The sequence below is a fragment of the Eucyclogobius newberryi genome, unplaced genomic scaffold (genome assembly GCF_026437365.1).
Source record: "Eucyclogobius newberryi isolate DKJ021-1_F unplaced genomic scaffold, fEucNew1.0.hap1 SCAF_11, whole genome shotgun sequence".
Lineage (NCBI taxonomy): Eukaryota > Metazoa > Chordata > Actinopteri > Gobiiformes > Gobiidae > Eucyclogobius > Eucyclogobius newberryi.
The window spans coordinates 35,788,646-35,807,361 of NW_027315735.1; the positions used below are offsets into that span (position 1 = coordinate 35,788,646).

General features: G+C 46.2%; 1 protein-coding gene across 2 annotated transcripts; it reads left to right on the forward strand.

The window, feature by feature from the left end:
* Positions 1 to 205: 205 nt before the first annotated feature.
* Positions 206 to 17,718, forward strand: LOC140354804 (NACHT, LRR and PYD domains-containing protein 3-like). Of its 2 annotated transcripts, XM_072440035.1 has the most exons (13): positions 206 to 314; positions 967 to 1,070; positions 1,543 to 1,588; positions 1,649 to 1,719; positions 4,159 to 4,392; positions 4,596 to 4,650; positions 4,710 to 4,902; positions 5,573 to 7,379; positions 7,447 to 7,611; positions 10,023 to 10,190; positions 12,114 to 12,284; positions 13,960 to 14,006; positions 17,156 to 17,718. In XM_072440035.1, exons 2-13 carry the CDS (start codon positions 973 to 975, stop codon positions 17,701 to 17,703), a joined length of 3,603 nt encoding a protein of 1,200 aa, XP_072296136.1. In that variant the 5' UTR covers positions 206 to 314; positions 967 to 972; the 3' UTR covers positions 17,704 to 17,718. The 2 variants fall into 2 exon arrangements, with proteins under 2 accessions (XP_072296136.1, XP_072296135.1); XM_072440034.1 differs by having other exon boundaries at positions 1,543 to 1,719.
* The last annotated feature ends 998 nt before the right edge of the window (positions 17,719 to 18,716 follow it).

Below are 18,716 nucleotides of genomic sequence, written 5' to 3' on the forward strand. Positions count from 1 at the left end.
CAGACACATTGGATATTACATTATTTACAACATTGATAGTGACAGAAGCTTCAAGGTCAGTGTCAGAAAAGAGAGACTTTTAAGTGCAGCCACCAGGGGTCAGCAGAGGACAGAGTCAAAAGCCTCTGGGAGTCACTACGTCACGTCACTGTCTCCAAAGTGAAAGTAAAAAGCTTTTTCAAACGACGCCATCAAGTTAAGCTGAAGCTCAAGTCTGAACTCGCTCCTGATTTAAAGCTCTAACTAAACCCGGGCTCAACGAGGTCCTTTTCAGAACCAAACCAAGTCCAGATCAGGACTCCGGGCTCGTCCAGGTGACTTTCATTGTTCACATGTTCAGGATTTGTCTTGTGCCACTTTAGGCCTTCTCAGCTTTCACGAGGCCGCTCCCGTTTCTTCACACGCACTTTTTATTCATGTTGCTCAGGTTTGTTTGTGCTCTTCGTATTCCGTGTTTCCTTGTGATTTCTGTGTCAGTCACTACTTTTTCACACATATTATCACTTTTAATCCGTTTTGAATCGCGTCTTTTGATCAGTTTGGGCTTTTTTCTTCCGGGAAACAGTGAATGACAGAGACAAATATCAGTCTTTAGTGCTGTATTTTCTATAGTTTCGATGTTATTGTCATTATTGAGGTTTTATTAAAGGCTACAAGACCAGTTCAGCTTTACATATAGGTTAAGACAAGTTAAAACGTATAATAAATGTTGTTATTATCATTTATAGCCTGTCATGTCACGCAGCAGGAAGTAAAAACACAATTCTATTCTTTAGCCGTTTTAAATCAATATTATTACAGATTACAATGAACAAAATGTCAAATAAACTATGCAGGTTACAGTTAACTACTAAATACAAGGAGAAATCATGTGATTTCTTGTGTAAATGAGTTGTTGCTCATTGTAATAGTGGTTTAGATTGATATTATAGATGTGTGACTTTCCCTCTGCTCTGGTGGTTTCAGGAGAAGATGGACCCGTCCAGTCCTGGTTGTGATCCTGGTCCTGGTCTGAGCTCTGTGTGTCTGGAGACTGACCGCTCTAAAGACTGTGGGATTGACTCTACAAGGTTTGTCCTCTTGTCTTCAGTTTGGGAGGTGGGCCGCTGTGAGACACTGGGACAGGAAAACGTCTGCTCCCTTCACTGCATTTTGGACTTCAATTAGAAAGGATTTCAGTTTAGGTTCAAGTGAATGTATTTCTTCCGTACCAAGAGGACAGAGTGTGATAAAGTGACAAGAGAATAATAAAAGAAACACCAGTGACATGATTCCACTAGAGCTGAGCCAGATGTCAAAGAGGTTTTCATGACTTTTTTATGACAAACACATGAAAATGTCTTGTAGTGTTCATTTTATAAACATAAAGAAGACACTTAATCAGTGAAGACAAAAAACGGTCTCATTTAATCTGAACTTTGCTCCACACTTTTACTGAGAGAGGACTGGCTTTAGACGCTCAGTTTGACATTCAGGACAAACTCAACACCACAGCCTCTGCTGCAGCTGTGAGTTTAGTGTTGATCCTTTTGTTTTCTTCAGGAGCAAACTGGACAAACCTGGATCTAAAACCAGAAGAAAATCCAGACCTGGTCCTGGTCCTGGTCCTGGTCCTGCTCCTGGTCCTGGTCCTGGTCCTGGTCCTGGTCCTGGTCCTGGTCCCAGCTGTGAGTCTCTGAAGAGCGACAGGTCCAAAGGTCTGATAATCAACTTTAAAAGGTGTGTTTAGTAGTTGTGTCTCTGCTCCGCTGTAGCGGGCCCTGAATAGAGCCTCTGCTCCGCTGTAGCGGGCCCTGAATAGAGCCTCTGCTCCGCTGTAGCGGGCCCTGAATAGAGCCTCTGCTCCGCTGTAGCGGGCCCTGAATAGAGCCTCTGCTCCGGGCCCTGAATAGAGCCTCTGCTCCGCTGTAGCGGGCCCTGAATAGAGCCTCTGCTCCGCTGTAGCGGGCCCTGAATAGAGCCTCTGCTCCGCTGTAGCGGGCCCTGAATAGAGCCTCTGCTCCGCTGTAGCGGGCCCTGAATAGAGCCTCTGCTCCGCTGTAGCGGGCCCTGAATAGAGCCTCTGCTCCGCTGTAGCGGGCCCTGAATAGAGCCTCTGCTCCGCTGTAGCGGGCCCTGAATAGAGCCTCTGCTCCGGGCCCTGAATAGAGCCTCTGCTCCGCTGTAGCGGGCCCTGAATAGAGCCTCTGCTCCGCTGTAGCGGGCCCTGAATAGAGCCTCTGCTCCGCTGTAGCGGGCCCTGAATAGAGCCTCTGCTCCGCTGTAGCGGGCCCTGAATAGAGCCTCTGCTCCGGGCCCTGAATAGAGCCTCTGCTCCGCTGTAGCGGGCCCTGAATAGAGCCTCTGCTCCGCTGTAGCGGGCCCTGAATAGAGCCTCTGCTCCGCTGTAGCGGGCCCTGAATAGAGCCTCTGCTCCGCTGTAGCGGGCCCTGAATAGAGCCTCTGCTCCGCTGTAGCGGGCCCTGAATAGAGCCTCTGCTCCGCTGTAGCGGGCCCTGAATAGAGCCTCTGCTCCGCTGTAGCGGGCCCTGAATAGAGCCTCTGCTCCGCTGTAGCGGGCCCTGAATAGAGCCTCTGCTCCGCTGTAGCGGGCCCTGAATAGAGCCTCTGCTCCGCTGTAGCGGGCCCTGAATAGAGCCTCTGCTCCGGGCCCTGAATAGAGCCTCTGCTCCGCTGTAGCGGGCCCTGAATAGAGCCTCTGCTCCGCTGTAGCGGGCCCTGAATAGAGCCTCTGCTCCGCTGTAGCGGGCCCTGAATAGAGCCTCTGCTCCGCTGTAGCGGGCCCTGAATAGAGCCTCTGCTCCGCTGTAGCGGGCCCTGAATAGAGCCTCTGCTCCGCTGTAGCGGGCCCTGAATAGAGCCTCTGCTCCGCTGTAGCGGGCCCTGAATAGAGCCTCTGCTCCGGGCCCTGAATAGAGCCTCTGCTCCGCTGTAGCGGGCCCTGAATAGAGCCTCTGCTCCGCTGTAGCGGGCCCTGAATAGAGCCTCTGCTCCGCTGTAGCGGGCCCTGAATAGAGCCTCTGCTCCGCTGTAGCGGGCCCTGAATAGAGCCTCTGCTCCGCTGTAGCGGGCCCTGAATAGAGCCTCTGCTCCGCTGTAGCGGGCCCTGAATAGAGCCTCTGCTCCGCTGTAGCGGGCCCTGAATAGAGCCTCTGCTCCGGGCCCTGAATAGAGCCTCTGCTCCGCTGTAGCGGGCCCTGAATAGAGCCTCTGCTCCGCTGTAGCGGGCCCTGAATAGAGCCTCTGCTCCGCTGTAGCGGGCCCTGAATAGAGCCTCTGCTCCGCTGTAGCGGGCCCTGAATAGAGCCTCTGCTCCGCTGTAGCGGGCCCTGAATAGAGCCTCTGCTCCGCTGTAGCGGGCCCTGAATAGAGCCTCTGCTCCGGGCCCTGAATAGAGCCTCTGCTCCGCTGTAGCGGGCCCTGAATAGAGCCTCTGCTCCGCTGTAGCGGGCCCTGAATAGAGCCTCTGCTCCGCTGTAGCGGGCCCTGAATAGAGCCTCTGCTCCGCTGTAGCGGGCCCTGAATAGAGCCTCTGCTCCGCTGTAGCGGGCCCTGAATAGAGCCTCTGCTCCGCTGTAGCGGGCCCTGAATAGAGCCTCTGCTCCGCTGTAGCGGGCCCTGAATAGAGCCTCTGCTCCGCTGTAGCGGGCCCTGAATAGAGCCTCTGCTCCGCTGTAGCGGGCCCTGAATAGAGCCTCTGCTCCGCTGTAGCGGGCCCTGAATAGAGCCTCTGCTCCGCTGTAGCGGGCCCTGAATAGAGCCTCTGCTCCGCTGTAGCGGGCCCTGAATAGAGCCTGTTTCACTGCAGGTTTGTCCTCTTCAGTTACAGTTTGTGATGTGAGCTGCTGTGGTGAAGGAGTTTGGCTCTTTCTGGAACTGTCGACATATTTCATTTACTGCTTATTTTTCCATCAACAAAAAGACTTAAAATGTGATATTTCTTTAACTTTGTGTTTTTTTAGGTCCAATTCTCATGTCCTTCATATTTCATTTACACCTTATTAATAAATATAATGTTAATCACAATGTTGTTTTTAACTATTAGTAGTAATAATACATCAATTAATTCATACATTTATTTATTAATTTACTTACCTAACGACCAACCAACTAACTAACTTTGCTCAACTAGTTCATGGCTCTGATTGTTTTGTTCAGGTGGAAACTGGACACATCCAGACCTGGTCCTGGTCCTGGTCCTGGTCCTGGTCCTGGTCCTGGTCCTGGTCCTGGTCCTGGTCCTGGTCCTGGTCCTGGTCCTGGTCCTGGTCCTGGTCCTGGTCCTGGTCCTGGTCCTGGTCCTGGTCCTGGTCTGAGCTGTGAGTCCAGGCAGAGTGACCTCTCTAAAGACTGGGTCATCGACTTTAAGGAGGCTCCATGTGAAGACACAGGGTAAGTCCACAGTGACACTGTGAGAGTAGGACAGGGCTGAGGAAGGAGGGCGGGGCAAGAACAAGGTAAGATCAGCAGCAAACTGTAGGAAGACAATCTAGTCTGTTTGCAACCACTAAAACAAGACTGTGGGATTAATGACAGAATGAAGTTATCATTTCCTTTTGAATCCTGTGCGCTCAAAGGTGTAACTCTGTCCCCAGAGCGGAGTGGAGCCTGGAGCGCCTCAGAGTAGAGCCGCTGCTCCACGTCTTCACGGTCTGTACACAAACACTGTCTCTGTGTGTTCTTTTGCTCTGACTGAGTTTGTGTTCCAGCGGCTGGAGGAGCAGGTCCTGAGCTTTGTCAAAGAGCAGCTGAAGAGGTTCCACAGGGTCCTGGCCTCAGATTACCCAGAATGCTTAGAGAGTGAGGAGGAGGAGCGGAGCAGCAGAGAGGCCGTCCTGACCATCGCACTGGACTTCCTGAAGAGGATGAAACAGGAGGATGTGGCCGAGCGTCTGTTCAGCAGTAAGAACTCTGTCTAAACAAGGTGTTTTTCCACAGCCTCTGCCCTCGTCCCAGAGCGAGCGATGTGTCCACATGAGACTGAATCATGACCTGCTCCTGATTATCTGCTCAGGATGGAACACACGTGATTTACACATGAAAACAAAGCCTTTGTATATGTCTGTGTAATCCCTCAGTCGTCCAGGTCAGTGCCACAGCCAAAGAAAATGTCATTCTGTCACTGGAGAAAAGATTTGAAGAGTGAATATGTTTTGACACTCGTCCAAGAAACTTCTTCAGTTCCTCTTCCTCTGCAAATGATTAGAAGGAAAAGCTAAAAAAATGTCATAAACAGTGGAATATGAATATTTTGAAGTAGAAAACATTTCTAATCTAATCTAATTAAAAGTTTGTTTGTAGTACTAGAAACACTCCTCACTTCCTGTGTCCTTTAGGTTTGACTATGAGTTACTGGAATAGATAGATAAATGCAATAACTTTATTGCATTTCACATGTCATTTCTTTTCCCTGAACTTGCTCCTGGATGTGTCTCTACAGTGGGCTCAGCTCATGAGGTCTTTCTGGTCTAGAGAGAGAACAGTGTGTGGCTGTAAACCTGGACTCTGGACCAGAGGTGGGACTGACCATAGATGATTGTGTTCACCGTGTTCTTCCTGTTTGTCTTTACAGAGAGTTTGGCTGGAGTTTGCAGAGATAAACTGAAGAGGCGTCTGCAGCAGAGGCTCAGCTGTGTGTTTGAGGGCGTGGCTAAAGCAGGAAACCCCGCCCCCCTGAACCAGATCTACACAGAGCTCTACATCACAGAGGGAGGGGCCGCAGGGGTCAACCAGGAACATGAGGTCAGACACATCCAGACCAAATCCAGGAGACCAGCCGCTCCAGAGACCGCCATCACGTGTGAGGACATGTTTAAAGGCCCCGCCCACAAACAGGGACCAATCAGAGAGGACTTAACAGAGAGACCAATCAGGAGCGTGCTGACCAAGGGCGTGGCCGGCGTGGGGAAAACAGTGCTGACTCAGAAGTTCAGTCTGGACTGGGCTGAGGGCCGGGCCCACCAGGACGTCCAGCTGCTGTTCCCGTTCACTTTCAGAGAGCTCAATGTGCTCAGAGAGAGACAGTTCAGCCTGGTGGGACTGATGCACCACTTCTTCAGTGAAGCCAAAGGACTCTGCAGCTTTGACCAGCTCCAGGTGCTCTTCATCTTTGACGGTCTGGACGAGTGCAGACTTCCTCTGGACTTCAGACAAACCCAGGTCCTGACTGAGATCACAGAGTGCGTCTCATTGGACGTGCTGCTGGTGAACCTCATCAAGGGGAGCCTGCTTCCCTCCGCTCGCCTCTGGATAACTACACGCCCCGCGGCGGCCAATCAGATCCCTGCTGAGTGCGTCTCCATGGTGACAGAGGTGCGAGGGTTCACAGACCCACAGAAGGAGCAGTACTTCAGGAAGAGGTTCAGAGACGAACAGCAGGCCACAGACGTCATCTCCCACATCAAAACATCTGGCAGTCTGTACATAATGTGCCACCTCCCGGTCTTCTGCTGGATGACTTCCACAGTCCTGGACCATGTGATGAAGACACGAGTCAAAGAACAGCTGCCCCAGACTCTGACCCAGATGTACATCCACTTCCTGGTGGTCCAGGCCAAAGTCAAGAGCCTCAAGTACGACGGCCGCTCTGAGACCGACCCTCACTGGACTCCAGAGACCAGGGAGATGGTGAAGTCTCTGGGAAAAGTGGCCTTTGAGCAGCTGCAGAAAGGAAACCTGATCTTCTATGATTCAGACCTGGTGGAGTGTGGGCTGGACGCTGCAGGGGCCTCAGTGTACTCCGGAGTGTTCACACAGGTCTTTAGAGAGGAGCCGGGCCTGTACCAGGACAAGGTCTACTGCTTCATCCATCTGAGTGTGCAGGAGTTTCTGGCTGCTCTTCACGTCCATCTGACCTTCTACAACTCTGGAGTCAACCTGCTGTTGCCACGACAAGCCACAGAGAGTCCAGAGCTCTTCTACCGCTCTGCTGTGGATCAGGCCTTAAAGAGTCCAAACGGACACCTGGACCTGTTTCTGCGCTTCCTCCTCGGTCTGTCTCTGCCGACCAATCAGAGGCTGTTATTGGGTCGGACTCAGACAGGAAGTAGCTCAGGGACCAATGAGGACACAGTGAAGTACATCAAAGATAATCTGGATTATGATGATGATGAGAGTATTTCATCAGAGAGTCGTCTGAACCTGCTCCACTGTCTGAATGAACTTCACGACCACAGTCTGGTGGAGCAGGTGCAGAGCTTCATGAGAGAAGGACGTTTCTCTGATAAAAACATGTCTGGTGCTCAGTGGTCGACTGTGGCCTTCCTCTTATTGTTGTCCTTAGACTCAGACCTGGAGGAGTTTGACCTCAGGAAATATGATCCTTCTCCAGTTGCTTTCACTTGTCTGTTGCCTGTAATAAAATCCTCCAGAAAAGTCATGTGAGTCTAGACTTTATTAACACAGATCATCATGATTCTCGTCTCTAATATTCCTCTCTCTCCTCAGTCTGTCCGGCTGTAAACTGAACAAATACGACTGTAATGTGACCTCAGTCCTCAGCTCCTCCAGTCTGACACATCTGGACCTCAGTTACAATGACCTCAGGGACTCAGTAGTGAAGCGTCTGTGTTCTGGACTGAAGAGCGCCCCCTGCAGACTGGAGGTCCTCAGGTGAGACTCAGAACAGCCCCAGATCAGATCATATAGACAGCGCTGCCTCTCACCTGAGCTGCACCATTCTACAAACACATTTCATATTTGCATTTTAAAACTCTCTTGACCACATTTATAATTCCCAGAGACAGAAACATAAAGACAAACAATTATAACATTTTAGTTCTTTTTAAAACAATTTTATTTAGTTTTAGTCTAAAGAATTATTATATTGATAAAATTACAGGACATTTCAGTCAATAAAAAGTCAAAATGCTGAATAAAACTGAGCTAGAACTGTGAGATCAGAGTCTTTAATCATGAAAAATACTTGTTTTTCCTTTGATCATTTTTCTCTGTTTTTGTCAAACTAAAAACAAATAAAAATGTTTAAATTGATTAATCACTAATTTCTCACTCTTTTCCTGTTATAAACAAACATTTCTAACAAAGTTAAAAACAGTTTCTAAATAAATCATTTGAGTTTGAAAACAGTGTTAATTTGGACAATTGTTACTTTCACTTTTGGTCTTTTGAGCATATTTTTGTAGTGAGTGAAGTCAAGACTCAAAAGTTCAAATATTTTAATGTAAATCATATTTCACTGCTTCATTGACCTTTTATTATAAAACTCTGGAAAACATTGATTCACTTTCATCTGGAGCTTGAATCTTGTTTCTATTCATTTTCATTTGTTTATTAATAGTTTAAAAACAAATGAACTTATACCTCCTTATATCTCCCTCCCCCCCTCTCTCTCTCTTTCTCCCCCTCTCTCTCTCTCTCTGTCTCTCTCTCTCTCTCTCCTCTCTCTCTCTCTCTCTCTCTCTCTCTCTGTCTCCTCCTCTCTCTCTTTCTCTCTCCCCCCCTCTCTCTCTCTCTCTCTTTCTCTCCCTCTCTCTCTCTCTCCCCCTCTCTCTCTCTCTCTCTTCCCCTCTCTCTCTCTGTCTCCTCCTCTCTCTCTCTCTCTCTCTCTCCCCCCCTCTCTCTCTCTCTCTCTCTCTCTCTCTCTCTCTCTCTCTCTGTCTCCTCCTCTCTCTCTCTCTCTCTCCCCCCCTCTCTCTCTCTCTCTCTCTCCTCCTCTCTCTCTCTCTCTCTCTCTCTCTTTCCCCCCTCTCTCTCTCTCCCTCTATAATATAATAATCTATCAGTGACAGCATCTTCTCCGACGTAACTTTGGCCTGTTCCTCATGACACTAATAAGTTCGTCTGTGGATATATCATGAGAAGCTTTATAGGAAATTTCCAATGAAATCCACTAAATATAATGGCAGTATATTATATCTGCTCTTGTCCTGTGTGAGAACATAACTGATACGCGCATTATACATGACACGTCATCGCGGATGCGTCGCATCAAACACGCTGCCCAAAAGTAGACCCAAAAGTTCGCGAAAATGAGTAAAAAACAAAAGTCTTTGGAGAGCGTTTTTGCAAAGGGGAAAAGGCCAAGTGAGGAGCAGACGAGGAGCAGACGAGGAGCAGACGAGGAGCAGACGAGGAGCAGACGAGGAGCAGACGAGGAGCAGACGAGGAACAGACGAAGAGCAGACGAGGAGCAGACGAGGAGCAGACGAGGAGCAGACGAGGAGCAGACGAAGAGCAGACGAGGAGCAGACGAAGAGCAGACGAAGAGCAGACGAGGAGCAGACGAGGAGCAGACGAGGAGCAGACGAGGAGCAGACGAAGAGCAGACGAAGAGCAGACGAGGAGCAGACGAGGAGCAGACGAGGAGTCAGCGGGGATTTTGGAGGACACGTCTCCTGGAGGATACAGTCTGATCTTTGCACATTCAGCACAATCAGGCTCATATTATGACCGATACTGATGGAAGAGACAAGTCTTGTTTCATTCACCATCAAATTGCTCGTGGGCTCCAGAGTTTTTGTGTCTTGTTTTTAATACGTCGTTACAGGCCACGCCCTCAGATGAGCCGCGCCTTGTGAAGGTTTCTGTTTAAAGTCTCCTCGACGAGCGTCTCCACCTCCATCTCAGAGAATTTCCTCTTTTTCCACCTTTTCTCGTCCGTCTGAAGCACCAGGTCTCGCCCTTATAAATATGCTAAATATGTTAATTTGGTGATTTGCATAATCATATAAGATAAGATATTCCTTTATTGTCCCACATGGGGAAATTTCATTGGTGCAACGCAGGTAGATACAGAGGTAGATACAGAAGAACAGATCACTTATAGGAAGTCTGAAAAACACTTTCAGTAGAAGATCTCCTATAAATAAATAAAAACTCCCAATAGACAAATAAATAAATAAATACCATTGCATGTATATATGGTATATCAGGGGCGGGCTCAGGTCGGAAACGCTGCGCAGGTTTTTATAAAAGGCCTTTATTCTGGAGGGTCGTGACATCTTTGCTTCAGGTATTGGCTCTTTCAAGCACAATTTGACTGTGTCATGTTCTGTCCTCAGTCTGTCCTGCTGTGGACTGTCTGAAGACTGTTGTGATGCTCTGGCCTCAGTCCTCAGCTCCTCCAGTCTGACACATCTGGACCTCAGTAACAACCACCTCAAGGACTCAGGAGTGGAGCGTCTGTGTTCTGGACTGAAGAGCGCCCCCTGCAGACTGGAGGTCCTCAGGTGAGACCGGCCCCATGTCCCACATGAATGAAAGTTCCTCCTCTTTCCTCACTTCCTCTGCACTCACTGTGAACTCACCTCTGCAGCTGAGCGGAGGTCCCTTCATCACAGTTTCAGCTCTTTGGCCTCCAGACACACTCCTCTTGCCCCTTTACTGTGGAAGTACAGCCACAACTGCTGAGAATACACAGAGTTTATATTGAAGGCCAGACACTGCAGCTGAAGAGGGAAACATCTTAAGTTTACTCACATAAATATAAGAGGAAATGTTTTTCATCATGTCATGTTTTCATAGAGAAATAAGACATTTGATGTGTAAAAATGGCCAGAATTTTAAGTATTTGTGACATTTAAATCTGAAAAATGAAAAGAACCTGAATTTTCTTGCTTAATTTTATTGATTTATTAGATATAAAACATTTACAGGAGATTTTGGATTTCTTATTTAGTTTGTAAACTAGATCTGACTGAAAATGTCATTACATTTTTTAGACTTTGACAGACATTTTTTAGAAACTTTAATAAATCTTAGAATAACATAAATACTTGAATAGGTTCTGATTCTCTCATTTCTCCACATTGTGAGTAAAATGGTGTAAATGTGGCTGTATATTTGTTCATACACCAGAGGTCACGTGGTGTTTCTGAACCTGTCTGCACTGCTCCGATCCTGCCGTACGCAGAGCTGCTGATGATAAATGTGGACACTGAAAACCAGCCTCATTTCAATGAAACACCCTCAAATATTCATGTTTCAAGAGGCTTCACCCACGGGATTTAAGGCATGTGTGCACGGAATACAGCAGAAAGCAGCGTTTATCTGAACAGGAAATCACAAAGAATCACATAAAAAGAAGAATGATGTGATTTTCACTCATTGGAAAACATAGAAAATGAATCATAGGCCTAATTAAAATGTGAAAAAGACTTAAACTACAAATATATCCTACATTTGTCTTGATGGATAATCACTTGATGTTGTTGAAAAGGACTATGTGAGAGTGTGATGCAGGTGCTACAGTGGGACTAGATCCAAACCCAGAGCTGAACCAGCAGAGCAGCTCTGGTTCAGGCCGGGCTCAGATGAAGGAGCGGGGCGTGGCCTGAGGGGGTTCGGCCTGAGCAGCTCTTCCCAGAGGAGCGAGGAAGACGAGCCGCTCCAGACAACATCTGTCTCTGTGTTAGCGCTGCCCAGACCCGTGTGTCCAGGCTGATGCACACCAGTTAACTCACTTTCATCTGGACACAATTGTCTCCAAATGATGATTATCAAGTTGGTTTATGCTGTAGTTTTAGAGTCACTGCCATAAGCTCATGATAATAACTCAAAGGAGAATCTTCTACTGTCCATATGATTGTTAAAAGACCTTCATGTAAACAGCATTTGTATTGAAGTTGACCCTAATGACAAATAGATTCAGTTGCAGTACGTTTTGTGCAGTTAAAAGTGGTTTTACTGTGACGTTTGAGGTTTGTTTGAAGTTGGCGTACGCCACCTCAGACCTGCTGTAGGATTTGAGCCGTGCACTCACGTCAGTTTGATCAATCCAGAAGAGTGCCTTGTTTTAGTCGTACACCATGTACGAAAGTGTGATAAATGAGGCCATTGTCCCATAGAAATCTATGAATGTGAGTGGATTAAATGAAACAATCAAAACAAATCGAGAGCAGACTAAAATAAGAGTTTTTCCTGCAGCTTCTCGAGGGGAAAATCACTCTTTCTTTCTCTTTTTTATTCTCAAATGTGATCTTCAGAGCAATGTTAGATATAATAGTGAATGTTTAAAGTCGCACACACGTAAACACAACAAACCCACACTACCACATAATCAGAGTTCAATAATGAGACTTGTCCTTCTCATGAGTGCACAGATCAAGTGGAAGGACGAGGGGGTTTAAGAAAGTGTCCTTGTGTGTCTACAGGCTGTCAGGATGTCTCGTCTCTGAGAGGGGCGGGGCTTCTCTGGCCTCAGCTCTGAGCTCCGCCCACTCCCATCTGACAGAGTTAGACCTGAGCTACAACCATCCAGGACCCTCAGCAGAGCTCCTGACCGCTCTACGGGACGACCCACACTGCCCCCTGCAGTCCCTCAGGTGAGCTCCACACTGCCCCCTGCAGTCCCTCAGGTGAGCTCCACACTGCCCCCTGCAGTCCCTCAGGTGAGCTCCTCACTGCCCCCTGCAGTCCCTCAGGTGAGCTCCTCCACACTGCCCCCTGCAGTCCCTCAGGTGAGCTCCACACTGCCCCCTGCAGTCCCTCAGGTGAGCTCCACACTGCCCCCTGCAGTCCCTCAGGTGAGCTCCACACTGCCCCCTGCAGTCCCTCAGGTGAGCTCCACACTGCCCCCTGCAGTCCCTCAGGTGAGCTCCACACTGCCCCCTGCAGTCCCTCAGGTGAGCTCCACACTGCCCCCTGCAGTCCCTCAGGTGAGCTCCACACTGCCCCCTGCAGTCCCTCAGGTGAGCTCCACACTGCCCCCTGCAGTCCTTCAGGTGAGCTCCACACTGCCCCCTGCAGTCCCTCAGGTGAGCTCCACACTGCCCCCTGCAGTCCCTCATTTGACACTTTTGGTGAGGTGTGTCATGTGACTTCCTGGTTGGATAAGAGTGATGACATCATGTCAGTGGGACGTAGTCTCTGTCGTCTATAGATGAAGTCGCAGCTGCTTCAGTCTCGTAGTGTGGAGCTGTTAAGACTGGACTCACGTTCAGATCACTAAGTGACCACAGAAAGACGTGACTAGACTCCAGGCGTTTTGTTTGGTCACATGACGCTGTTTAACCAATGAAAAGTCATGAAACAGGAGAGTCTAAATAAAGCATTAAGAAAATGTGCTCTATAATGATTTGACTATAACAGTGTTTTTGCAGATTCATGATTGTATATTGTAGGTAAAAGTGTCTTTATTTGTGAGTCAGAGTTTTGTAGTGTGACTCCCTCGACACAGACGGTTGCTAAGTGCAGTCTCTCTGTCGTCAGGCAGATTCCAGTGGTGTCGTGTGAACCCTCCACAACGTTCTAAATCTCTCACAACTACAAAAGTGGTGCAGTGTGTCCCCAGCTTTAGGAAGTGTCCACTGCCTGAAAACCCAGATCTTTTGAACTCTCACTGTTCTGTGATTGGACAAAAACCAAATCAACAATACAATTCTACACAAGTGAGATCACATGACCTGGTCACCATCAACAGCAACATGAGTGAAATATGTGGAAACATGTTCTATCACAAACACAGCGCTATCATTCAATACAAATAAGAACATATGTAACTATCCTTCATCAAGAAGAATGAGTTCTGTTTTTGTCTTAAACTGGCCACATTCTATTGAAAATAACTTCAAGGCTCAATAGAAATGTATCGTTTGACTGGACGAGTCATGAAAATAATGAGTGACGAGTCGACTTGTAAAATAATGGTTTGCTGCAGAGTTCATCCTTGCAGTGTGTGAAACTGGTTTGGATCATAGAATCATGAATGACCATCACATCCTGGACTCAGAGTTTGAGTCACTTCCTCTGGTCAGTCACATATAAAACCATCGCTTTAAAAACTCATTTATTCCCTCAGCCATAACTCTGATGAACAAACAAAAGCTGCTGTGGTTTTGTAGCAGGTTTGTCACAGTCTTGTGTCTTTCATTCCTGTTGTTGTGTGACCTCATTTCTCTCATGTCAGTCGTATAGTTGTGTTTGTGTTGCTCTGCTCTAGAAAACTCTACTGTCCATGTGTGAGAGTGACCCTCAGTGACAGAGCTGTGTGTGTTTCAGGCTAGATCCTGCTGGAGAGCGCTGCATGGTCCCAGGCCACAGGAAGTGTGAGTAAACAGGAAGTGATGTCACGAGTGTGTTACAAGAGACAGGAAGTGATGCCACGAGTGTGTTACAAGAGACAGGAAGTGATGTCATGAGTGTGTTATAAGAGACAGGAAGTGATGTCATGAGTGTGTAACAAGAGACAGGAAGTGATGCCACGAGTGTGTTATAAGAGACAGGAAGTGATGTCATGAGTGTGTAACAAGAGACAGGAAGTGATGCCACGAGTGTGTTAAAAGAGACAGGAAGTGATGTCACGAGTGTGTTATAAGAGACAGGAAGTGATGCCATGAGTGTGTTATAAGAGACAGGAAGTGATGCCATGAGTGTGTTACAAGAGACAGGAAGTGATGTCACGAGTGTGTTACAAGAGACAGGAAGTGATGCCACGAGTGTGTTACAAGAGACAGGAAGTGATGCCATGAGTGTGTTACAAGAGACAGGAAGTGATGCCATGAGTGTGTTACAAGAGACAGGAAGTGATGTCACGAGTGTGTTACAAGAGACAGGAAGTGATGCCATGAGTGTGTTATAAGAGACAGGAAGTGATGTCATGAGTGTGTAACAAGAGACAGGAAGTGATGCCACGAGTGTGTTAAAAGAGACAGGAAGTGATGTCACGAGTGTGTTACAAGAGACAGGAAGTGATGCCATGAGTGTGTTATAAGAGACAGGAAGTGATGTCATGAGTGTGTTACAAGAGACAGGAAGTGATGTCACGAGTGTGTTATAAGAGACAGGAAGTGATGTCATGAGTGTGTTACAAGAGACAGGAAGTGATGTCACGAGTGTGTTACAAGAGACAGGAAGTGATGCCATGAGTGTGTTACAAGAGACAGGAAGTGATGCCATGAGTGTGTTACAAGAGACAGGAAGTGATGCCATGAGTGTGTTAGAAGAGACAGGAAGTGATGTCACGAGTGTGTTACAAGAGACAGGAAGTGATGCCATGAGTGTGTTATAAGAGACAGGAAGTGATGTCATGAGTGTGTAACAAGAGACAGGAAGTGATGCCACGAGTGTGTTAAAAGAGACAGGAAGTGATGTCACGAGTGTGTTATAAGAGACAGGAAGTGATGTCATGAGTGTGTAACAAGAGACAGGAAGTGATGTCACGAGTGTGTTACAAGAGACAGGAAGTGATGCCATGAGTGTGTTACAAGAGACAGGAAGTGATGTCATAAGTGTGTTATAGGAGACAGGAAGTGATGTCATGAGTGTGTTATAAGAGACAGGAAGTGATGCCATGAGTGTGTTATAAGAGACAGGAAGTGATGTCACGAGTGTGTTATAAGAGACAGGAAGTGATGTCATGAGTGTGTTATTAGAGACAGGAAGTGATGTCACGAATGTGTTACAAGAGACAGGAAGTGATGTTATGAGTGTGTTATAAGAGACAGGAAGTGATGTCATGAGTGTGTAACAAGAGACAGGAAGTGATGTCACGAGTGTGTTATAAGAGACAGGAAGTGATGCCATGAGTGTGTTATAAGAGACAGGAAGTGATGTCACGAGTGTGTTATAAGAGACAGGAAGTGATGTCACGTGTGTGTTACAAGAGACAGGAAGTGATGTCATGAGTGTGTTATTAGAGACAGGAAGTGATGTCACGAATGTGTTACAAGAGACAGGAAGTGATGTCATGAGTGTGTTACAAGAGACAGGAAGTGATGTTATGAGTGTGTTATAAGAGACAGGAAGTGATGTCATGAGTGTGTAACAAGAGACAGGAAGTGATGTCACGAGTGTGTTATAAGAGACAGGAAGTGATGTCACGAGTGTGTTACAAGAGACAGGAAGTGATGTCATGAGTGTGTTACAAGAGACAGGAAGTGATGTCACGAGTGTGTTAAAAGAGACAGGAAGTGATGTCACGAATGTGTTACAAGAGACAGGAAGTTATGTCATGAGTGTGTTACAAGAGACAGGAAGTGATGCCATGAGTGTGTTACAAGAGACAGGAAGTGATGTCATGAGTGTGTTATAAGAGACAGGAAGTGATGTCACGAGTGTGTTATAAGAGACAGGAAGTGATGTCACGAATGTGTTACAAGAGACAGGAAGTGATGCCATGAGTGTGTTATATGAAACAGGAAGTGATGTCATCAATGAAACTCAGCTGTGTTGGGGTTTTTTCTTTGTTCTGACTCTGTTTCGCTGGTTCACGTGAAGGAGCCGCCACATTGAGAACAGTCTTTAATGATCAGGCTCCGTTTGAGCGAGTGGAGTGCGTCTGAAAGACGAGTGCTGTTCACGGTGGAAGGGACTTATTATTTGATATGAATATGCACCTGTAAAACACATTTATTATATTGTTTTATGTGTGAAAGTAAAAACTGATCATTTATGAGATCCATGAGCTGCTTTTGGTGTTTGTTCCATGTTTATTGACATCTATAATTAATTAACATAGGTTATTAATTAAATAACTACATTTGACTTTGTAAATGAGAGATACATTTGTAAAATACTTTACAAAGCTAAAATAATAAGTGTGACCCACATTAGACACAGTCAGAGGTGAAATGAGAGCATGAGGATCTGCATGAACAAAAGAACAATGATTCATTTCATGTAAAAGTCTGATATTGGCGACATTAGTGGGCGGTGCTTTTGTGGTAAAGGGGCGTGTCTCTTCAGAGTGAGGGGGTGTGGTTCCAAAGCCAAAGCTCTGAGCCTCTAATGAAGGAACCTCCTCTCAGCTGAAGGAGACTCACCCAGAGTTTAGTGGAAGTGCAGAGGAAGAGGAGGAGCAACTGCTTTGGAAAAGGACCAATCTCTCAGAAAAAACCTCTTTCATCATCACAAACTAAACTAGAAAAACATGAAAAACTGTTGTACTTAAAGAAAGAAAACATTTGAATATATTTTATATAAAAACACAATTGTATTTATTTCTTCTTCTTGGTGAGTGCGATGTTCAAACATCAACCTGAATCTTCTCCTTGTGTTATTTTAAATATATGTTTAGAATAATAAATGTTTCATTTTTCTTATTGTATCACATTCCTCAACTACTTAAACCACCTCAAATCTACAATAAATTCACTTTTGTCTTTGACTTTATTCTTGTATAATCTGTATTCCATTCTATTCTTATAAGTGCTGTAATAATAATAAAGTCATGTGAACAGTGTATTTGTGTTTGCAGATTTCTGTCACGTCACTCTGGATCCAAACACGGCCAACCACAAACTGGAGCTGTCTGTGGACAAAAGGACAGTGACCAATGTGGAGCAGCTCCAGCTGTCTCCGTCTCACCAGGACAGGTTCAGTCCCTGTCCCCAGGTCCTGAGCTCCACCGCTCTGACTGGACGCTGTTACTGGGAGGTGGAGGCGAGAGGGTCTGTAGATGTAGCAGTGAGTTACAGAGGAATCAGACGGAGAGGAGACGCTGAGGACTGTAGGTTTGGAGACAATGATCAGTCCTGGAGTCTGAGGAGAGATGAAGGAGGAAGAACATGGTCTGTTTATCATTGTAAAAGGGAAACATACTGTAACTATTACATCTCAGATAGAGCAGGTGTGTTCCTGGACTCTGAGGCTGGAGCTCTGTCCTTCTATGAGGTTCTAGATGATGACAGACTGTTCCTCCTCCGCTCGTTCTTCTTCAGCTCCTCAGAGCCTCTGTTTGTTGGCTTTGGTCTGGTTGCTCCTGGTTCCTCTGTGTCTCTGGTGGAGCCGACGACGAGACGATAAAAACCTAATCCTGATCTGATCCTGTGACAATCTGCTGTTTCAGACGACGTCTCGACTCAGTGTTTCTCTGTTTAATGCAGCTCTTTGCTCAAACACAGACGCTTGTCCCGCCCACTCCTCCTATTGGTCCGGCTCCGTGAGGCTCCGAGTGAGTGACAGGTGGATTTAACCAATCACAGAAGCTGCAGTCGGCTTCAGTTTAAAAACATTCTGGTCGATACATGAACCGTTACGGCCAAAATAACACAGTCTTTTCAGGAATTATGCAGGAATGAACTCGATCTAAACGGCTTAAGCTTAAACACAGACAAAAAGAGAATAATACCAGGTAAAAATAACATGCTTTTACTTCTATAAGAGTAGATTTTCCCCCTCCTAAAACTGAACATGTATAAAAATGGTTCAAATGGAGAAAGATGTGAGTAAAATAGAACAGAGCTTGTTCTATAATCAGTGTAAATGATAATTAGAGCTCATAAACAACGTCAGCTCTCACATGGTTTATTTGGTGAAGCTGAGTATGTACTGAAGTACTACAGTATGAATATTTTAGACCTGTTCAAAAAGCTATTTCAAGACATTGTCCACTCTTTGTAACCTTCATTTATGTGTGGTTCATCTCTGGTTTCTGTTTCAATCTGGATTTGAACTGCTATAAATCACTGTTTTCTGTGCAGTGTCCAATGCTGTGGAAATGATGATTATTCAGATGTTTGATTATGTTCAAGTTGCTTTAAGTTGGATCATGATAAATGTCAAATATTTGGAGAACAGTGAATCATATGAACTTAAGCTGCTTTAAATTTACATAAATAAATCATAAAATCAATACTTTGTCTCATTAATGACATTATTTTTCATACATTTTAAGCATATTACAGAATAAGACAGAATAATTCATCATTGTGTTACAGAAAAATGAAAAGCGTCTGAATTTGCTTGATGAATAATAGTACTTTTAAGAACATAATAAACAGTGGCACACACTCTTACTGCTCCAAACACAACATGCT